The sequence below is a fragment of the Fulmarus glacialis genome, unplaced genomic scaffold (assembly GCF_000690835.1).
Source record: "Fulmarus glacialis isolate BGI_N327 unplaced genomic scaffold, ASM69083v1 scaffold37687, whole genome shotgun sequence".
In the NCBI taxonomy this organism is placed as follows: domain Eukaryota; kingdom Metazoa; phylum Chordata; class Aves; order Procellariiformes; family Procellariidae; genus Fulmarus; species Fulmarus glacialis.
In genome coordinates this window covers 7,306-26,013 of record NW_009223207.1, presented here as the reverse complement: position 1 = coordinate 26,013, position 18,708 = coordinate 7,306, and the positions used below count along the sequence as shown (strand labels likewise).

At 37.6% G+C, this 18,708-nt stretch overlaps 1 protein-coding gene across 1 annotated transcript in view; it reads right to left on the bottom strand.

The window, feature by feature from the left end:
- Positions 1-16,376, bottom strand: part of LOC104079638 (fragile X mental retardation syndrome-related protein 1) — a gene marked incomplete at its 3' end in the record, with an annotated part of 20,450 nt that extends 4,074 nt beyond the window's left edge. The window contains exons 1-8 of the mRNA XM_009581728.1: positions 16,328-16,376; positions 11,417-11,510; positions 10,067-10,138; positions 7,665-7,813; positions 7,107-7,200; positions 6,091-6,207; positions 5,821-5,991; positions 623-701 (exon numbers count right to left, since the gene is read on the bottom strand). Coding sequence (XP_009580023.1) covers positions 623-701; positions 5,821-5,991; positions 6,091-6,207; positions 7,107-7,200; positions 7,665-7,813; positions 10,067-10,081 — 625 coding nt within the window. The remainder of the gene's footprint in view (positions 1-622; positions 702-5,820; positions 5,992-6,090; positions 6,208-7,106; positions 7,201-7,664; positions 7,814-10,066; positions 10,139-11,416; positions 11,511-16,327) is intronic.
- Between the last annotated feature and the right edge of the window lie 2,332 nt (positions 16,377-18,708).

The following is an 18,708-nucleotide window of genomic DNA, read 5'->3' as shown; positions in this document are numbered from 1 at the left end:
GGAAAGACATGTTTTCCTCTTGAAGGGCAACAGAGATTAACCCCACCTTTAGGTACCTTTTGAGACAGAAGCTACCATAATATGCATTTACCCGTTTTGGGAAGCTACACCTTCATAAAACTGAAACATGGAAAAATGCCCATTTCTAGGCTGAGGATGAGACTGACAAGCACTGCTGATTTATACGGCAGCTCAACACCATCCAACCACCGCCTCTACCAAATCTGAACCCAGAAGGGAACAACAACATGAGAATTCTATTGCGTCATTCTTGCAACTCAACTGTAGTACTTCCATATTAAATTTTGGAATTTAGTTTCAGCACTTCTAAGTAGTCAATATAGCAAATCATTTTTTTACTAGAATCTGAACTTCAAATATTCCCATTAAATTAGATTTTACAAGTCTGATCAAACCATTTTAAGTGTTAAAATCCTGACAAAGTGTTATTCAACAGTAATATATGTAATTTCTTAATAATTCCCTGATGCATATAGTTTCAAAAGATTAATCACTTTCTACCTTAAATGGAGAAATCAAATATCATACTGGCATCTAAATCTTCTTTGCATAGTCATGCTGACTAGGCTCCCTTTCCCCAAGTTTTAGCAGTATTACATACCAACAAGATTTCTGGGAACTTGAATAAAATCCTCCACGAACTCCAAGTAACTTCTAGCCTTTTTTACTGCATCAGCAGTCTGGAAATGAATTTAAAAAAAAAAGGGAGTTTATTTGTGAATATAATATGTTAAAAATAAAACCTTGTAGCAACAGTTGCAAGTCTTCCAAATATCAAACTTATTTTCAAAAAGAGAGGAATAGAGACAAGATCAATCTAGTTTTGAACTAAATGTTAAAGAAATAATTGAGTAAAATGCCCAGAAACAAAATTCAGTAGCAAAGCAAAGCATCAGTAACGAATAAAACAACTTTTTCCATGCTATTTTAAGACATTTTAAAATATTATTTGGAACTTATCACAAGTAAACCCCAGACATAAAGTATCTTACAGATATATCTTGAAGCAGTTTCTGGTAGACATTAATTGCTAATTATATTCTTTTTCTCCAAAATCAAGGCACGATTTTCAAATCTACAATCCATTTATAAAAAACCCCACAACAATCTAACAATTATCACAAAGATTCTGTACTGAAAAGAGAGGTCCGACCAGCATTCATAGAAACTTCAGCTTACAAGAATACTACGTTAAAAGAAACTTTGGATCGTATACCTCATTTCACCTGACTTCACAGTGAATGTGTAGTTTTATGGCTATAATTAGATGGGCAAGCCACAAAACTATAGTTTAACCTCTGCATTTTCCTCTAAACTGCTTTGGAAGCATCCAGTTTTTCTCCACAGAAACTATGCTACCATTGATACTGTCAGCAACATAAATTTGATTTTGCAATTTTTAGCATGATTTTTAATGTGTAATACACTATCACATTTCCCAGCAGACAACATATGGAAAAATGGGGAAGGAGAAAATGAATTTTAGATTCGCTTATCTCTTGACAGTATCTAAAAGTTACGTCACCTGATAAAGACATTTCCAAGGTTGAAGGGCAATCTCTCCACAGAGCTTTACAGCCTCATTGTAAGCAGTGACTGGCTTTACAACCTTTTCCGTAAGAAAGGTGTACTAATTTTTTACAACAGCCTAAATAAAACAGCTGTTGGAAGTTCTCTCCTCTATGAAGTTTCTGTTCTCTTACTCAGTATTCAAGAGAACAGAAAGAAAACAACAAAATCACCACAGAACCTTTGTTGTAACAGATAGATCCATTTTGCATGCAAGTCTTAATACCAAGTACTCTTTGCAAATACACATTAATCCGCTGCCAAAATGACAAAAGTAGCTACTCCTCTAGGTGTGTGCGCACTCGCAAGGCTTGCCCACCACACAACCCACTTGTATCTTCAGGAAAGGGACTCCCTGCAGAAAGGCTGGGAGGCTACGTTCAGAGCACAATGCTCCACAGCAGTCACGCAAACTAGGGATTCAAAGGAGCAACAGCACTGCAGGAAGGTGTAGGAGCAGCACACCAAGCCTGTTTAGAACTGGCTACAAGTAGGAAGTTTTCTGTTTTCTCTACAAAAACTCTTCTACTTCTGTTTCTCTCCTGTCTTAAGCTTGACAGGAAACGAAGCCTGAATAACAAGCACCTTCAGACAAACTCTCTCCTGTAACTGCAGGCAAATTACACTAGTGCAACCTGAACTCTACAGTCATCACTAAAATGGGGTACTGCACTAAGGAATCTGTCCTAATCCTATCACCCCTACATTGTAAGTGGTATTACAACCAAGGCACTCTCCTTCTAGAATGGTGGTTTCCAGCCACAGTTCATCTACAATGTTTTCCAAGATAGGACACTGTCATTGGTTAGTGCGGAGAACTCCTATAAATGCTCTCTTATAGCTTTATTACTAAATGACAGAAATTAATTGACAGTTAATTGAGATTATACAAACGCTGAAACAAAAAACAAAGCTTCAAATTAGCAACAGCAAAAGTGTAGAATTAAGGAACAAGTATCTGCATCTAGTCAGTAATGACTACTTTTGAGCACACTTTCCATTTTACGCTACTGCCTCAGCCCTTTCATCTGTCATTTTTTAGGCAACAGATGAAATAATAGTACCACCAGCTCCTGCATCTTTCAATCAAATTAGGGAAGTTCTAGAAGAATGAAAAATTTATAAACCTCTACTTCTGGCAGAGGTCAAAATGATAGCAAGAGAAACATGGGCGAACCGGATTTCAATATAATGAAACAAGCAATAAAGTGTGGAAAACATGAACAGGAAGTCGTTGGAGGGAGCAGAGGCTATGCTGCACACTCAAAGCAACTGCTAAAATGATAGAAACTTCAACACACATTAGCAATTTTTCATCTTCAATGAACTCTACAAATAGGACACAATTAACTAAAAAGTTCACAGTGTCCTCCCTCAGAGGTATGTTTTATCAATTCTTTCACCAAAGTGACTGCTTTCACAGAAGCAGAGTCAGGATGAGAAAATAACCAACTGCCAGTAACTGCAGTTCTCCAGTACACCCAAATGCATATCTACGCATTGCCACAAGCACTCAGAATTTTTGTGCAAGTACAGCCTGTATGACTCATTCACACCCCAACATGAGATAGCACATAAAGCTGATTTGGACAATGTAGTCTCAGTTCCTCGCAGTCAGTAATTCAGAAAAGGAAAAGAAAAATAATTTCTTTCTCTAAAAACGAGTGCACATGGATTAAAGACCTCAAAGAATTCCAGTTACTAGTAACTACCTTTCTAACTTTGAATGACAGTCTACACATCCATTCATGCTTGGTTACTTCACGTAGTAGCCCATACAATCAAGACACATCCAGGTTACCTGAACAGTCTTTAATAGAAAGATTAAATGCAGGGTATTTTTCTGAACTCAGCATTATACCTTTTGCAGCAGGATAGTTCGAAATGAGAGTCTCAAACAAAAACTGTATGGCTGCAGATTTTAGGGAAAATGTTAACACAGTCACTAACGTAGATCTAGTGGCTACACACTGGTGGAGTTCACCCCTGTTACAAATGGTGGATCTGTCTCAGGACTCTCACGCCAGTTTCTGAGACAAGGTTTCGAAAGTCTCTCCAAAGTCCTGATAACTCTTTTAGACCTTCCCTAATGGAAAAAACAAAACTACCTCTGGGAATCATTTGAAAAGCCTTATCCCATGCAGATAAAGACGAAGCCCTCCTAAGTCATGGCAGGGAACAATGCTTTTTCCATTGTGACACAAGTCTTTTTTCAAGAAATAAAATAAAAGAAATATTAGTCTCCTAGTTTAAATGGAACTGAGCTCATGAAAGCTCCAAAGGGAAAATGAGTTTTCTTGTTTATTCCAAAGGGAAAACTAGAAGTAACAGTCTCCTGAAAAAGCCAGGATATATAGGATCTTGCTACCATTCTATCCAAAGGAATGGTTATCATACAGTTAAGTATCTTAAAAAATGGTGTAAGAGGGAAGAAGCTCACGTGTTAAGAATTGCACAAGAATCAAATGCAATTCAATTTTGTCAATAATGAAGGTCCAAAAGAAGCTTTTCTGTTTCTTATAAGGCTCTCCCTCCTGGGGAAGCACAAGATTTCAAAGGTAACGATAACCACTCACTGTCCAAACTCTGAAGTTCACAGTACTGTGGTCTCCATAACAGGTATCACAAGCAGCAGTTGAGGCAGAAGGGGAAGGATCTTTGAATCAAGGTGGTTTTGACCAGACAAGGGAAAAGCATGAACAGCATCCCTTACAGTTTAGCTTCCTTCTAATCATACAGCTTTCCAATATTCTTTAAAATTTATCTTCTGTTCCTTCCTCAAAGATTCTGGCCCTGAGCAACACTAAACTTTTTTTTGTATGCAAAACGTTAGCTACGGGAGACCCTCAGACCCCAACTACAATGTCAAGGACACTAGGTCACTACTCCCACACATCTCACAGCCTAAAACTGTCTGCCCACACATTCGGCCATTAGGGCCTGGCTGCTTGCCAACTTCAGCTGAAAAGAGGCAAAAAGAGTAGACAAGTATACCCAGATGCTGAAGCCCTCATCACGTGGCATATTTAGGTTGCCTGCCTTTTTTAGAAGCAGCTATCACTTCTAGGAAGGACAATGCTGGATGTGTCTAAAGGCATTTTTATTTAGGGTGTATCTGGTATTTATAATCATTGCTGTGCACTACTGTAAGAGGCTGGTGACAGTCATAACCTTTCCACAAGTTTCAGCATCACATCATTCATGTTAAAGAGATCAAAACTAATGAGACATTCTGTTGTGTTTAAGCTTGGTCGATTCTTCTTTATGAACTGTGAAATGTGATGTACTGGTAGTACTAGGTGAAAGAAGGATCTGTTGCCACCCTGATACCCTGGAAGTGTTTAAGATTTGAAAAAAAAGGACACAGAACTTCAGAGATACTGAAGAGTACAGAAGTTTGGCCTCCCCTCAGCACTATCAACTTCACCTGACCCTTGGATCACACCAGGTTCTACTCCTGACATGCACGGAGCATAATTCAAGACCACAGATTCTTGACACAGTAGCGTTAACACCACAGGCTCAGGTGTTAGTGGCACCTGTGGAGTTGGTAACATGGGATAAAAACCCTCAAGAAATATTCTGACAGGGTCCTGGTGACAGTGACATCTCTGTCATTACTCTTCTGCCTCCTGAATGGATCACTGTTTTGTTCCAAAGACCAGCTACATTTCAAGGCACTTATGAGATTTAAAGCACATCAGTTAAAGAGTCACACAAATGGAATTAACTTGGAGCAAGCATTATTTTGCCAAAGCCAGCATTAATTTGCCAAAATAAAAGGGTTAGAAGCAGCATATATATGCTTTAGCACATTTGGCTATGTCAGAGGAGCAGACGCCACACAGCAAAACACACATGAACTAGAAACTGGGGACGGGGAGAACCAACAAGAACAGCATATGCAGTCTGAAGGAAAAAAATAAATTTACGATCAAGTAAAATAGCAGCAAATGATAGTTCTCTCAGGTTGACCGACATGTATGGTGCAGTTATAGAATTTGTGCCTCAGCACATGGACTGATTAGGACAGAACACATCTTATGGAAGTCACCACTGCAATGAAGTCAAATACATGTAGTACAAACTGCCGTAGCGTGAACATGCATATAGACACTCGAACGACTACTCAGCTATTTCCAGTTCTTAATTCTATGTACAGCTCTCACCACTCTAAAAGCAGATATAGAGTGAAATGCTCATCAGATTCATACAAAGTTTCCCCCTTACCTCTCCATAGATTCTGAAAGTACCAGTATCCTCCTCAAGTTCAATGGCAGTAACTCCTGGAACCTTTCTGGCTTGTTGTATGTTACTGCCATGTGTTCCTATAGCAAGTCCCATTAGATCTTCTCTGACTACAAATTCCTCATGAAATGCTGCAGCAAGCTGTTTTGTGCACTGAAGGAAAAACAAAGTAAGACTCATCCACATGCATTCAACGTAATGTACACTTATGTGCTCAGTTTCAAGCAACAAGAATTACAAGCTATGGCTTACTTCTAAGTGTTTTGTAGCTTCTTCGTTTCTTGACATAAGCATAAGTTTGGTACGAATGCTGCGCAAATGCATGTCACTCAGTATATTCACTCTCTTCACTGTTGCTTCGCTGGCAGACTATAGAAGAAAAAGAACATGAAGTTTCATTTTTTTAAGCAAATCCACATTTAAAGGATAAATCAGGAATCTATTTAAACTAAATCATAAACATGATCTAAATTTCTAGTACTTACATGGACATTATTCCTCAAAACAAAGCATGAAAAATTCAGCACCACCTCTGCAAACCAAAATTTTCTGTTCTCACTCACGGCATATTTTACGCTAAAGATTTTGCTGCTGGATATACACAGTAGCTTTTTCCTCTTGATGTTCCCCAGACAAAGAAACTAAATATCATTCTACCATAAACATACTTGTCACTCACTGTCTGAATGGCAGAGCTAAGGAAATAAGCAAGAAAAACACAATTCTGGAGAGCGAGGTTCAAGTGGATAATATTAAGTAAACAGAACTGTGAAGAGAAACTAATACTGGGAAAAGTCTATGCAATAAGAGGAAACCGTCACGGAAGAATCTCAGTGAACAATTCCTTAATGGCTATGCTAAACTGGTGCAGTTCTTCATGTGGAAACCCAGCTGTAGGTCAAGGTGCACAGTGTCAGAGTACGGGAGGAAAACCTACTGCTCCAGAGCAGAGTAAGCTAGAGTTAGCTTTGAGCCATCTGCACAAATCAGTGAAACTGCACTCAGTTGTGGATGACAAAAATCCTAAAAGCAATGAGATTGAAAGCTGCTCCTAAATTTAGGCTGTATGCAGTGCAGTACTTGTAGCCCCTCCAAAAACCTACCCCCAAAGATTAAATTTAAACACATGTACTTATATTAAATCTTTCTCAATTTACACAGCTCGACAAGTTAAACCATCTTCCATACAAATATACAGCTGACTATATACTTCCAATAAATAATATACTGAAAATTCATGCAACATTTACATAGAAATAATTACTTACCAGTATTATTAGTTGAGCAGATTCAGCATGATAAAAAATTCGACATGCTCCCACAGCTTTCTTGAAATCTTTATGTGCATTTTCATTAGCACACCTAAGGAGACAAAACAATTGTTATTTCAACAAGCTGCATGAAAACAGAACATGCAATATCATAATCAGAACCAAGAACGTTTCAGAGTAGTTTATGGCAAAGACTGCTCAGAAACTGGAAAATTCCCGTTCTCCTTAACATGGTTCCAGAGCTTATTTCTCTGTGGACTGTATGCCATCATGGTTATTTGGCAAGTCTCAGTACCAGAGGCCCACTCTGAGCACATCACCTGTACAAGACTAAAGCAAGAGCTGAAGCTCCCATCTCAGAACTTGCTTTTTGTCCCCACCCCAAAAGCTCAGCAGGGATCCCCGTCAGTAGTTTCTAAACCAGCTACTGCAGCCATCTCCACCCGTAAGGTTTTTCATGGACCTGTAAGTTTGCCTCTACAATATAAGCCAAGTGGGGTTTTTTCCCCCCTCAAATACAGTAAATGCCTTATTAAAGTGTGCAGAGCTACTCACGCATCTCTCAGATCTTCAGGAACATCCACTGTGCACTTGAAAAAGGTGTTCTTTTTGACAGTTTTATTTTGATTCACAGGTCGGAGTCGTTCATAAGTGACAATTTCATTGTAAGTGGCATCACAAGCAGCATATTCAATGACATAAAACTATGGAAGAATTTTTTTTTTTTTTAAATGGTAACTTCAGTAAGGAACAACAAAGACATAGTAACATTACCAGCATCACCAAGAAAGTACAAAATATGAATATACAGTCTAAAACATAAATCTGAGTTGATATAACGCTACAATTCTACACAAATGAGCCTGGACATACTTCAGTACCCATCTGATACCTCAGTGAAGTCAGGGCACCATATCAGCCTAATTTCAGTCCCCCACAAAAGCATCTTTGATTTTTCTCACGTTCATCCCTCTTTAAATACCTACTTTAGTCCGGTTCAAGTTCCAAAATTCAAATTGTTTACTGGAGATCTAATTCTAAAAAAAAAAAAAACCTAAGAGAGAAGCAAACATAACTCATTCATCACTGAAATACCTGCTCTGCAACAGGTTAAAAAAAAAAACCAAGGCAAATCCACCGATTCAATGGGCAAACTACCTGTGAATCATGTAAGATCAAAAGGAAAATAAAAATTCAATCCTTTTGATACACACCATCCCAAATTTAGGAAGGCAAGAGAACTGAGAAGATTTAACAGCTACTCCTACACTTCCACCTAACACATCCAAGTATGAAGAAGCTTGTGTGCAGTTTCCTCGAAGCCTGGCTTTGTGTTAGGGATGCAGCCTTCCCCTATCCTCCCTTCCACCTGTGCACAATTCAGGAGTGCAGCAGTACCTTCTCCTCTTCCTCCCTCAAAACTGGTATCCGTTTTTGTCAACACACACACAATTTACTCAAGTATCAGGAAAAAGTAAATCGCTAAGGTTGTGACATACTTTTCCACACACTATTTTCCAATTTCAAGTTTTAAGTTTAGCTTAGGTATCATCCTAATCACATAAAGCTGCTTTGAAACATATCACAAAACAAGTTAAGTAATAATAATGAAAAATAAATACTAAACAGACCACTACATTTAAGAGAACTACCACCCTATGCTTTAAAAAATTAACCCCACTAGTTAAAGATAGTTCTGTTTATCAGAACAATCACAAAGCTAACTATCATTACATATATGGGTTGTTTGTGAATTTCACATTTACTTTGAGGAAAAAAAAATTTGAATACAAAACCATGTTAAAGTACACAAAGAAGTCAAAATTGACCTGTGAGGGTTTTGGGGGGAAACAATTCCACAAAATAACATAAAAAAGCCATCTAAGGATGAAAAATCTTTTTTTTTTTTCTGTCAAAAATACTAGAAAATTAAGAGTTGGATAAAACGGCATTTAAATTCAGAATTAAAAATTTTTCTTTTACTACTTTTTTTTGAAATAAGCAGCATAGCAAGGTAACTGACAGTAAAATTCCAAATTTCTGTGAAACATAAGAGAAACAGATTAGCCCCAAATGACGAATTCTATCATTTAAATCAGTTCTCTCCTTTTCTCTTGTTTTCTTAACAAGCTGATCATCTACAAGCATCAAGACACAGAATCTTCCTCTGATAGCTGTTTACCACCACCTTGCCCTCACAGAGCTCAATAGCAGTTCGTATTTGTTGACAGCTTTTAAAGAATATCAGAAATTGGACTTTTTTTTTTTCTTCAACGCCGTTTCCTTTGATTTTAGGAATCTAATACAGTAGAAGCATCAAAACACAGGACCCTTCCTACTATGAAGTTAAATTCTCTTGCTGTCATTTCGAAAAAGCGTTAATAAGACTGTACCAGACACTGCCATAGCTCTATACACTTAAGTGTCTGAATGTACAAGTTACTTTGCAGGTGCAACTCTAAGAGTCAACGGTAAAATACAAACTTGACATATGTAAAAGCAAAGTAACTAAAGCAGTGTCTTTCCACTACACTCAGCAGAAATACATACACAAAGAAGAACCCACAGCAACACACACTGATAGCTACAGCACGCTTAATTTATGGAGTTTAAACACTGACTTTAACCACAGGTGAAGTGTACCGCTTTACTTAATTTTTAGCACCAACTTCAATTCACAAAGTACGTTTGTTAGAAGTCCTGTTCTTATGCATGCACACAGTCCTCCAAGCAATTAAACTACTAATAATGGAAGTGACTTGCTCAGCTATAAAAACACAACCCTCAGTTGTGTAATGCAGCATGGGTCATTCCAAAGTGATTTCAACTTATTACTCTGTTTTGTCATGTTTTTGTATTGGTAGTACTTTTTTCATAGTTTTTCCATCACAAAGACCTTTTATATTCACTGTATTTAACATAACAGCATGAAATCAGTAGGTTTTAAAATAATTTACCTCTCCTTTCATCATTCGAACTTTTGCCAGCCACCAGCCACAAGGTTCTTGGTCATTTGCTCTAGAATAAACCTGAAAATGAAAGTAGTAAGAAACACTGAGAGCACATTCAGACATAATTCACTTTCCTGCACATATAATGAAGAAAGAACGTCCCAACCTTTCTAATTTTCATTAAAATGCAACAGTATGCTACACAAAAGTAATTTTTGTATAAATTATCCAAGCACGTGTTTCTTGCACAAATTTTTATTATTTTGCACCACAAGGATTGTGAACGGATTTCCTTTGCATATTGACAATTCAACAGAAATTTCTAAAGGAAGATAAAACCTTGGCTCAATGCTTATTCAGGGGCAATTCCTCACTAAATTCAAACACTGTCTTCACACTGAAAGTTCACACATAGAAGTAACTCCACAATTAAGATTTTTTTGTTTTGTCCTTGGCTTACTTGATATACCTAGGACTACTGAAATGAACCAAGTCATCATATGACTACATATTCCATATTTAACAAACACTACCAAGTTAACACAAGATCAGATATAGAACAGATACTTCTGAAACTTTCATCTTCCTCATCTTCTGTAAGTTTCATTTACTCCTTATACACTTCTGACAGGCCAAAGTCATTTGCATGCTAGACTAAACAAATTTCACAATAGCAAGGAGATAGAAAATAATCCTTTACATTTAACTTCTAACGAAGCCAACAAATAGCATGTATTTCAAAGAAAATAACAGAAAAACCCAGCACCTATAGTACATTGTTTCTTAGATTACTAGCACAAAACTATAATGGTATCCTAAAGAAACTCATTACTTTGATTTTAAGGACAAGTAAAGTGAAAAGCAGAAGTTAAACTAATTTACTAAATTACTAAAGATACCATGATGAGCTGGGAACAGAACATGTACCTTTTAGTTTCCTCGTTTAATACATTATTTCTAATTAACACTGTTTCTCTGTAAAACAGTATCATTCACACAATTTCCTACGGGATTGTACCAGATATTTTATCTGGATTAAAACTCTTGTTATTGGAAGAGCTCTATTACACCTTCACATCAAAACATTTCCAACAGCTACATTCCAGATCAAAAATGGAAATTACCTAGTCTTGGTTTTAATTCTGATACATTCTCAGCAATTTTAAGTTTTAGATTCTGAGAAAGTTCCATTGGTAATTCTATGAAAAAACCGAAACGTCATCGTTTCACTGAAATCCATTACTAGAGACATGCTCCACTTCAAGTCTTCACTGTGCTAATGTACTTACAATCATCATCACCGCCTTGAATGGACAATCAGTTATGCATCAGGACAGTTCATTAGGATAAACTCACCTCCACTTCATCTCCTTCACCAATTTCTTTCTTGATATCAGGGGGTGGTGGTAATCTGACTTCATTAAAGGGTACCTGGCGCTCTGGTTGCCAACTGGAAGTTGAAGAGACATTGCACATTATTTCTAAAATTTTCCTGTTGTTTCCTTAGTTTTATTTTTAGAACTCTGAGTTTAGTTAAAACTCAATCTTTCCATATAATCAAGTCTGTTTCTTCATTCTAGAAAGCAAATCTTATAAGCAAAGGAACAAAATAACCCTTTTTTGTCAAGACAAAAATAGTATCTGGGAAGAGATTAATGACAAAACAATTTTAAAATAAACTTAAAAACTTAACTTGACTAGGTTCACTAAATAGCTTTCATAAAACCCCAGTGAAAGGATTATTAGATCAGGTACTTATATTTCTACTGTTCAAGTCATAAAGCCTTTATACAGATACAAGCTTATCTTTGCAGTCCACCATGGGGTTAATCCATTTTTTAAATGGATGAATACCTCATACTTAACATTTCAACTGCTTACCATCAATGTTTTAAGTATTCCAGAAAAATCTGACTGATCATTGACAAAACTTTACATTTCTACTTACACACTTGTTAACACTCCCCAGTAAGTGTCTGGCAAACAGATTCAGTTCAAAACATACCTTTATATCTGCTTATCATATCAATTACTACTAGGCATATAAAATTAAAATTTTACTTCCTTGTATAGAAAGGCTATTTATTTTACCGTAGCTGGCTCTACAAAGCATTTTACTTGTAGAAATGTATGTTTTAGGTGCATTTTATGAAGACTACTGGAGCTACTCACATCCTCTGTGTTCTCCTGAAATTCCTTTTCCTTTTACTCTGTGAATGTCACAGAATACCATCAGCTGTTCCTCACCCTTTTAGTCAGAAACCCAATTGAAGACTCTACACAGGTTGAAATAAAATTAGGGGAAAACACCCCCCAAAGAAACTTATTAACTTAGAACATTTGAGGAACTTTGATGGTATCTGTCAAAGCATTCCAATGACCATCATTTATGATCATCTTAATCAAAGTTCGCATCAGGTACAGACAGGATCCAGAACCAACTTCTCACAGTAAGGATTACTGCAAGTAATTTGTTTTGCTTACTTCTAACACATGCAGACAGAACAGCCTAAGTTACTGGAACAAATCTCAGCATTAAGAGCAAAGGGCCCTTCTGCAACTTTCTACAAGATTAATAAATTCATATGTTTTCTCTGAAAAGACAGCTTCGCTCAAGTACCTCACTTGATAAAGATGTGAGGTATCCATATAGTTTTTCCTCTAGGATTATTATACACTTTATTTTTCTTTTAACTACAGTGGAACTTTGAAAAACAAGAAAAAGCCATGAAGATTAGGGATAGCTTTTGTTGAAGTTGGAAGGTATTTTGGCCATAAAATGTTATTTAAATCTCATTCTATTTCTGAGAAATGGTGAAGGGGGCTGGCAAAAAATCACTTGCAATTCAATTGTCCTTGTTGCAACTATAATGGTCACCGAACTCGGGGTTTGGGTTTTTCCTTCCCCTCCCCGCCTTTGTGAAGTTATTACTCTCACAGATGCAAAAGCAAATAGTAAGATGTGAGGACAAAATGCATTCCCTAAATTATAGGGCATATAAAACTCAGATTAGAAACAGTATGAGCATAATAATCATAACTGAACAACAGGATCAAAAATATTGCAAACTCAAATGAGCTGCTTAAAGTTCTCTTGAGAATTTCAACTGTGCCTTGTAGTTAAAGAATCTAGCAAATGGGAGCTTACAGAAAGTTATAAACTGCCATTATGAGATGCTATGATTGAAGAGACCTTGTACCTTCAATAAAATCCGCTTGAAGTTGCAGTAGGCTAATTTTGGTTCCATCTCTAATCATCTAAAGGAACTCCATCCACTAGAAGCAGATGGGCCAATAATAACTTACCCCTATCAGCTGCAAGATGTTTTGGTATTTTTTAATAGAACAGTGGAAAAGTGCACAGATGGCTCAGTTCTCAGAATATGAGGAGTCAAAGTTTTGATGGCAAAAGGTCCAAAATTGGAGCATCTCACTGGTGAAATGCAAAACAAGATGTTTTAAGAAATGACTTGTGACTGGCTACAAATTACCTACTAAGAGGATCTGAGAGAACCGATGCCTAATAGTCAGAAGGACTATCCCAAATATCCGGCACAAATTCCAAAAAAGGGAGGTGCTTCCTTCTTACAACAGAATAGTCTTTCTTTCAATATGGCTGCTTCAAATTCCATATATGAAATATATATTCCATATATGAAATTGACCTCAAGATCCAATTTTCTGTCTTACACAACAATAGAAGTTTCCTGTTCCTGAAGCTTCTGTATTCATTCTCCACCTCCTTACCTCCAAAAAAATGTCTCTTAAAAGAATCAAGGATATCTGTCCAGAGATTAATTATTCCTGTGGCCACAAAATCATCATTAACAGTCTGTGCTAGTACACCAACTTTGGGAACCTTACAATAGCTGTAGATAAAGACTGGTTAACAATAGCAGAAAATGCAAACTGACAACTTAGACTGCCTTTAGCGGAGTAGATGTGTTTACTTCATTAGTCCTGATCACTACCACAACATTCAGGACAGGACACTCTTGCCAACTTGGCTTCTACTAAAGCCTTTATGAATTTAACTCAGTAAAAAGGGTAATAATTTATCAGATTTACATCACAGAACAATTTGACTAGAACTGTATACGCACTTCCTGGTAAGAGCTATTTTTGGTCAACAAAACACTTGACATATGTTGCAGCCCATCCTTTTTGGAACATGGCTGCTGCTGCCAGACTTTCTGTAAAACACATGAATGACATGGATACTGAACACCAGAAATGTATTTGTCAGCAATTAGACCCCTGCTGTGAGTCACAGGCACTTCCTTTAGCTTCCTTGGTTTCTGATGTGAATGTATACGCTTTGAAGGCAAGAGCCTCCTACCTTAAAGAAAAGTAATATGGATGTTGAATATGAAACTGAAGATTTGTCACATCTCCTCAGACCATGGATAGGATGAAGGACCCAATTCGTTTTTTCTGTTTGTTGGGTTTTGGGGTGGGGGTATGAAAACCTAGGAGACAGTAACAACTTCCATAACCACCTCAGTAAGTGTTAGTACAAATTATCGTTGCCACCTCATCTTCTTACTACTTCTCATAAAAGAAGGGCTAGAAAACACAGGTTAGAAAGAAACAAAGACTGGACTTTGCAGGGTAAACCCTAGGAGTACTTCTTTCCCCCTCCCTAGGATTTATTATAATACACATGTATATATGTATACATACATACATGTATACACATACACACCCTAGGATTATATATTCAAGATTATAAATTACTGTTTATAAACACACACTCACACGCTCCCTAGTATTATCCTTATTACCCAGCAATCTTTCTTGAAGAAAGGCTCGAAGACTAACCTACAGGTTGGTGCTGGCAGAGTTTAGTAACAATTTTCACATCAAAAGCTGACACTTTTTTAGGATCTCCACCTAGCACCTGGAAGGGAAACAGGAAAAGAGGATGTAGCTCCCAGAATATCTTAAATTAGCCCTGGAATTCTCCCAGGTAATCCATGGTGTTATCAGTCTGAACGCTGAACAACAGGTATTCATTTGTACTTTACCATCCCATGGATTATCTTCGACTTGCCACTACAAGTCCCTAGTAGCACTGCTCTGTGTATATGTTAAATGAAGAGGGCCTCATGGATAATTCTTTCTCCAGATTGACTTACAGATTTGCATTCTTTTCCACTAAAAAAAAAAATGGGTCTTTGTGCTCGTTTTGGCTGGGATAGAGTTAATTTTCTGCATAGTAGCTAGTATGGGGCTATGTTTTGGATTTGTGCTGAAAACAGTGGTGATAATACAGGGATGTTTTAATCATTGCTGAGCACAGTCAAGGCCTTTTCTGCTTCTCACACCTCCCTACCAGCAAGTAGGCTGGGGGTACACAGGGAGTTGGGAGGGGACACAGCTGGGACAGCTGACCCCAACTGAGCAAAGGGATCATATCCCACACCGTATGACGTCATGCTCAGCATATAAAGCTGAGGGAAGAAGAAGGAAGGGGGGGACGTTCAGAGTGATGGCGTTTGTGTTCCCAAGTAACCATTATGTGTGATGGAGCCCTGCTTTCCTGGAGATGGCTGAACACCTGCCTGCTGATGGGAAGGAGTGAATGAATTCCTTGGTTTGCTTTGCTTGCATGCACGGCTTTTGCTTTCCCTAATAAATTGTCTTTATCTCAACCCATAAGTTTTCTCACTTTTACCCTTCCGATTCTCTCCCCCATCCCACCCAGGGGGAGTGAGCAAGCGACTGTGTGGTGCTTAGTTCTTGGCTGGGGTTAAACCATAACAGTCTTCAAACTGGGTATGTTCGTATACTTATTTTCTGAAAAGTTAAGAAGAAAAATCAATCACCATCAGGATACTTCTATCAGTTTCTCTCTGGTTGAGAACACTGATCAGCATTCCTCAGATTAGACATATAGAAAATTGTTTATTTCATAGAAGTACTTTGGTATTTTCCATCTTTTTCTGCGTTAGTATAAGAGTATCAGGCCTCTGCCACTGATTAATATTTTAATTAAATTTGGCTGTCACATCTATGGGCATCACTAAATATACCAAGAAAATGTAAAGGACTGTGTAACTGATGAGCTGAATTCTAATACAGCGACTCAAGAAAGTAGTTCACGGAGATTGTGAACAGAATAGTGAGCCTGTACTTCTAGGACTACACCTTTCTAATGAAATTACTTCCTTTTAATGTCAAAGCAACCAAACAAAAAACAACACCAAAACCACAAAACCAAAACAACAACCTAATACTCAAATGATGATTTCATAAAATACTTACTTGTTTTCAAATACAACTGTGAGCGAGTCCTCATGAACATCTTTGATAAATCCCTAAAACAAAAACATTTTTGTTGTTAGAATGCATGCGAAACCAAAACAAGGCAGTAATTTCAAAACAGCCTGAAACTAAGCCAAACAGCAGACCACCACTAATACTATGGTTCCAATTTAGGAAAGTTCCAAGACACAATCCCACTGTTCGCATGAAGTTGCTGATGCTCTTAGTTGGCTATTCTGAGAAATACATTGCACAGGTATTGTTTCAAATGACTGCTCAAATCAGAGCTACACATTTACAACTGAAAACTCACTATCAGAGTTTATTATTTTATCTACAGGTGTGCACAACTGTTTTACAGGAACAAAATGAGAGAGATCCAGGCCCAGAGCAATTAGTACAACTCACTATACAATGTCAAATAGCTGTGCATAGCACCATTTGCTTTATAGGTGTTCTTCTCAACACAAAGCTGAATCCCAAACAACTGTCCCTCAGAACAGTATGACAGCAAGTTTGGCTAAAATTTGGCAATACAGGCTGCCATAGAGTTAGTTATGGTATCATCTTTCAAGTACCAAACTGAGGACTGTATGAGGCCAAATACCTGTAGGACCTGACAGGAAAACAAAGAAAGAATACAATATTTCACGTTTTTGTGTGTCACATTACTATGATCTCAAGAACAACCGAGGGGAAATCCCACTTCCCTTTCTTTTGAAAAACAAAGGGCTTCTTTAGGGAGCACTGATTATGTCAAAAACCTAAAGACAAAAACAACCAGATAGATCCAGCTGTACTCAAGTATCCATGCAGAAATTAAGTTCCTACATCTCTTAGTTAAGGCAGGCAGGTAAAGGGACAAGAAAGATCTTTCAAACTACTCCTGCTTTTGGAATAGCATGGTATTTGCCCAAGTACAGGACGTCAAAGAGGAACCTAGAGTTTTAAAGGAGTAAGAGAGTTGTGTTGCATAGTTATGTTAAGAGAAGTTCCAGGAAATCTGCTGAATGGATTATATCCACTTAAACTGCCAACTGAGGAGGACGAAGAACATATCAACTGTGCAAGGAGTAACTAGCCCACAGAGGTATTATATGTCAGCTCAGGGAAAGATAAATTTTGACACAGGAGATCCCTCAATGTAACGACAGACAGTAAAGGAGCCCATATTGACAGCTGGTTGCAAAGGGCCTATATAAACAAATCTTCTTTTACCTGAACTCATACTTGGGCAATGCTGTGAAGGCATTTGCTCAAAACCTGCTTTTCTGCTCCCTGAGCGTCACTCAAAACCATCTGGCAGCAACACAGAAGACTGGTTCTAGCAGAAAGCATACTGGTAATCCTGAACAAAGCAGGTCACCAGAAATCACCTCACTGAACCACCTAGTGTGTTCCTAATAAAATAAACCCTTTCAAAGGCCATCCCGCCACTGCAAGGGAAGGAAGGCAAATCTCTTTCTTTGAAAGGTAAGCAACTGAAACAGTTGGCAATAAAATACACCCGTAATCAGGGACTTTCAGTTTCAAGAAAGTTTCTGGAGAGGTAAACTGGACAGGAATACTGAAGTTATGTCTGTGTAAAGATGCAAAGAGCATACAAGATTTTACTGCCTGAAGTATGTATTAGCTAACAACAGGAGTAAAGCAGAACTTTTACTAAATTTACGCTACCAACGTCCCCTTTAAACATGCCCCAACATGAGGATGAATTAACATGGCATAAAGTGCAGAAAATAAGAGTTGTTCTACTACAATTCACTCAAACTCTATCCAGGGACAAAACACCCAAGTCACAGCACTGCACGCCGAGCTCATGCAGTCCAACATTCTGCCAAATGATCACTTATCAACGGAAAGCAGTATTTGCAGAAAGAGATTTACCTCCCTACTACGGACAACCATTTATCTGCATTCCAAGAGTCTGTGATTCAGTATTAGCCTGCCTCATTATGCTGCTCTATTTCATAGCTGAACCTTACTTCTTATTTCTGTTATTACATGCTCTTAAGAGTGCTCAACATGGGGGAGGAAAAAAAATATATTTCATTTCTAAGGTCAGCCTTTAGTAGCTAAAAAATTTATTCTGCAGATCTGAATTCAGTTATCTTTCCTTTGTGAAAAAACAGAACTTCAGAATCAAGAGAGATTCAAAATCAGGTACCATAAACCACCTGAAAAACATGCAGAACATAATGCTCTGCAGACTTTAGAAAATCCTGAATCCACTGACTAGCTGCAGGTTTCATTAGTAAGACAAAAGAAGTGGAAAAAAGGAATCCCAATTGCACTGAATTTCCAGCATTTCAGACAATTAGTCCAGGTAAAGTCTGGCTTTCCGTGTAACAGTACAAACAGGTTTAATATTCACAACTGAT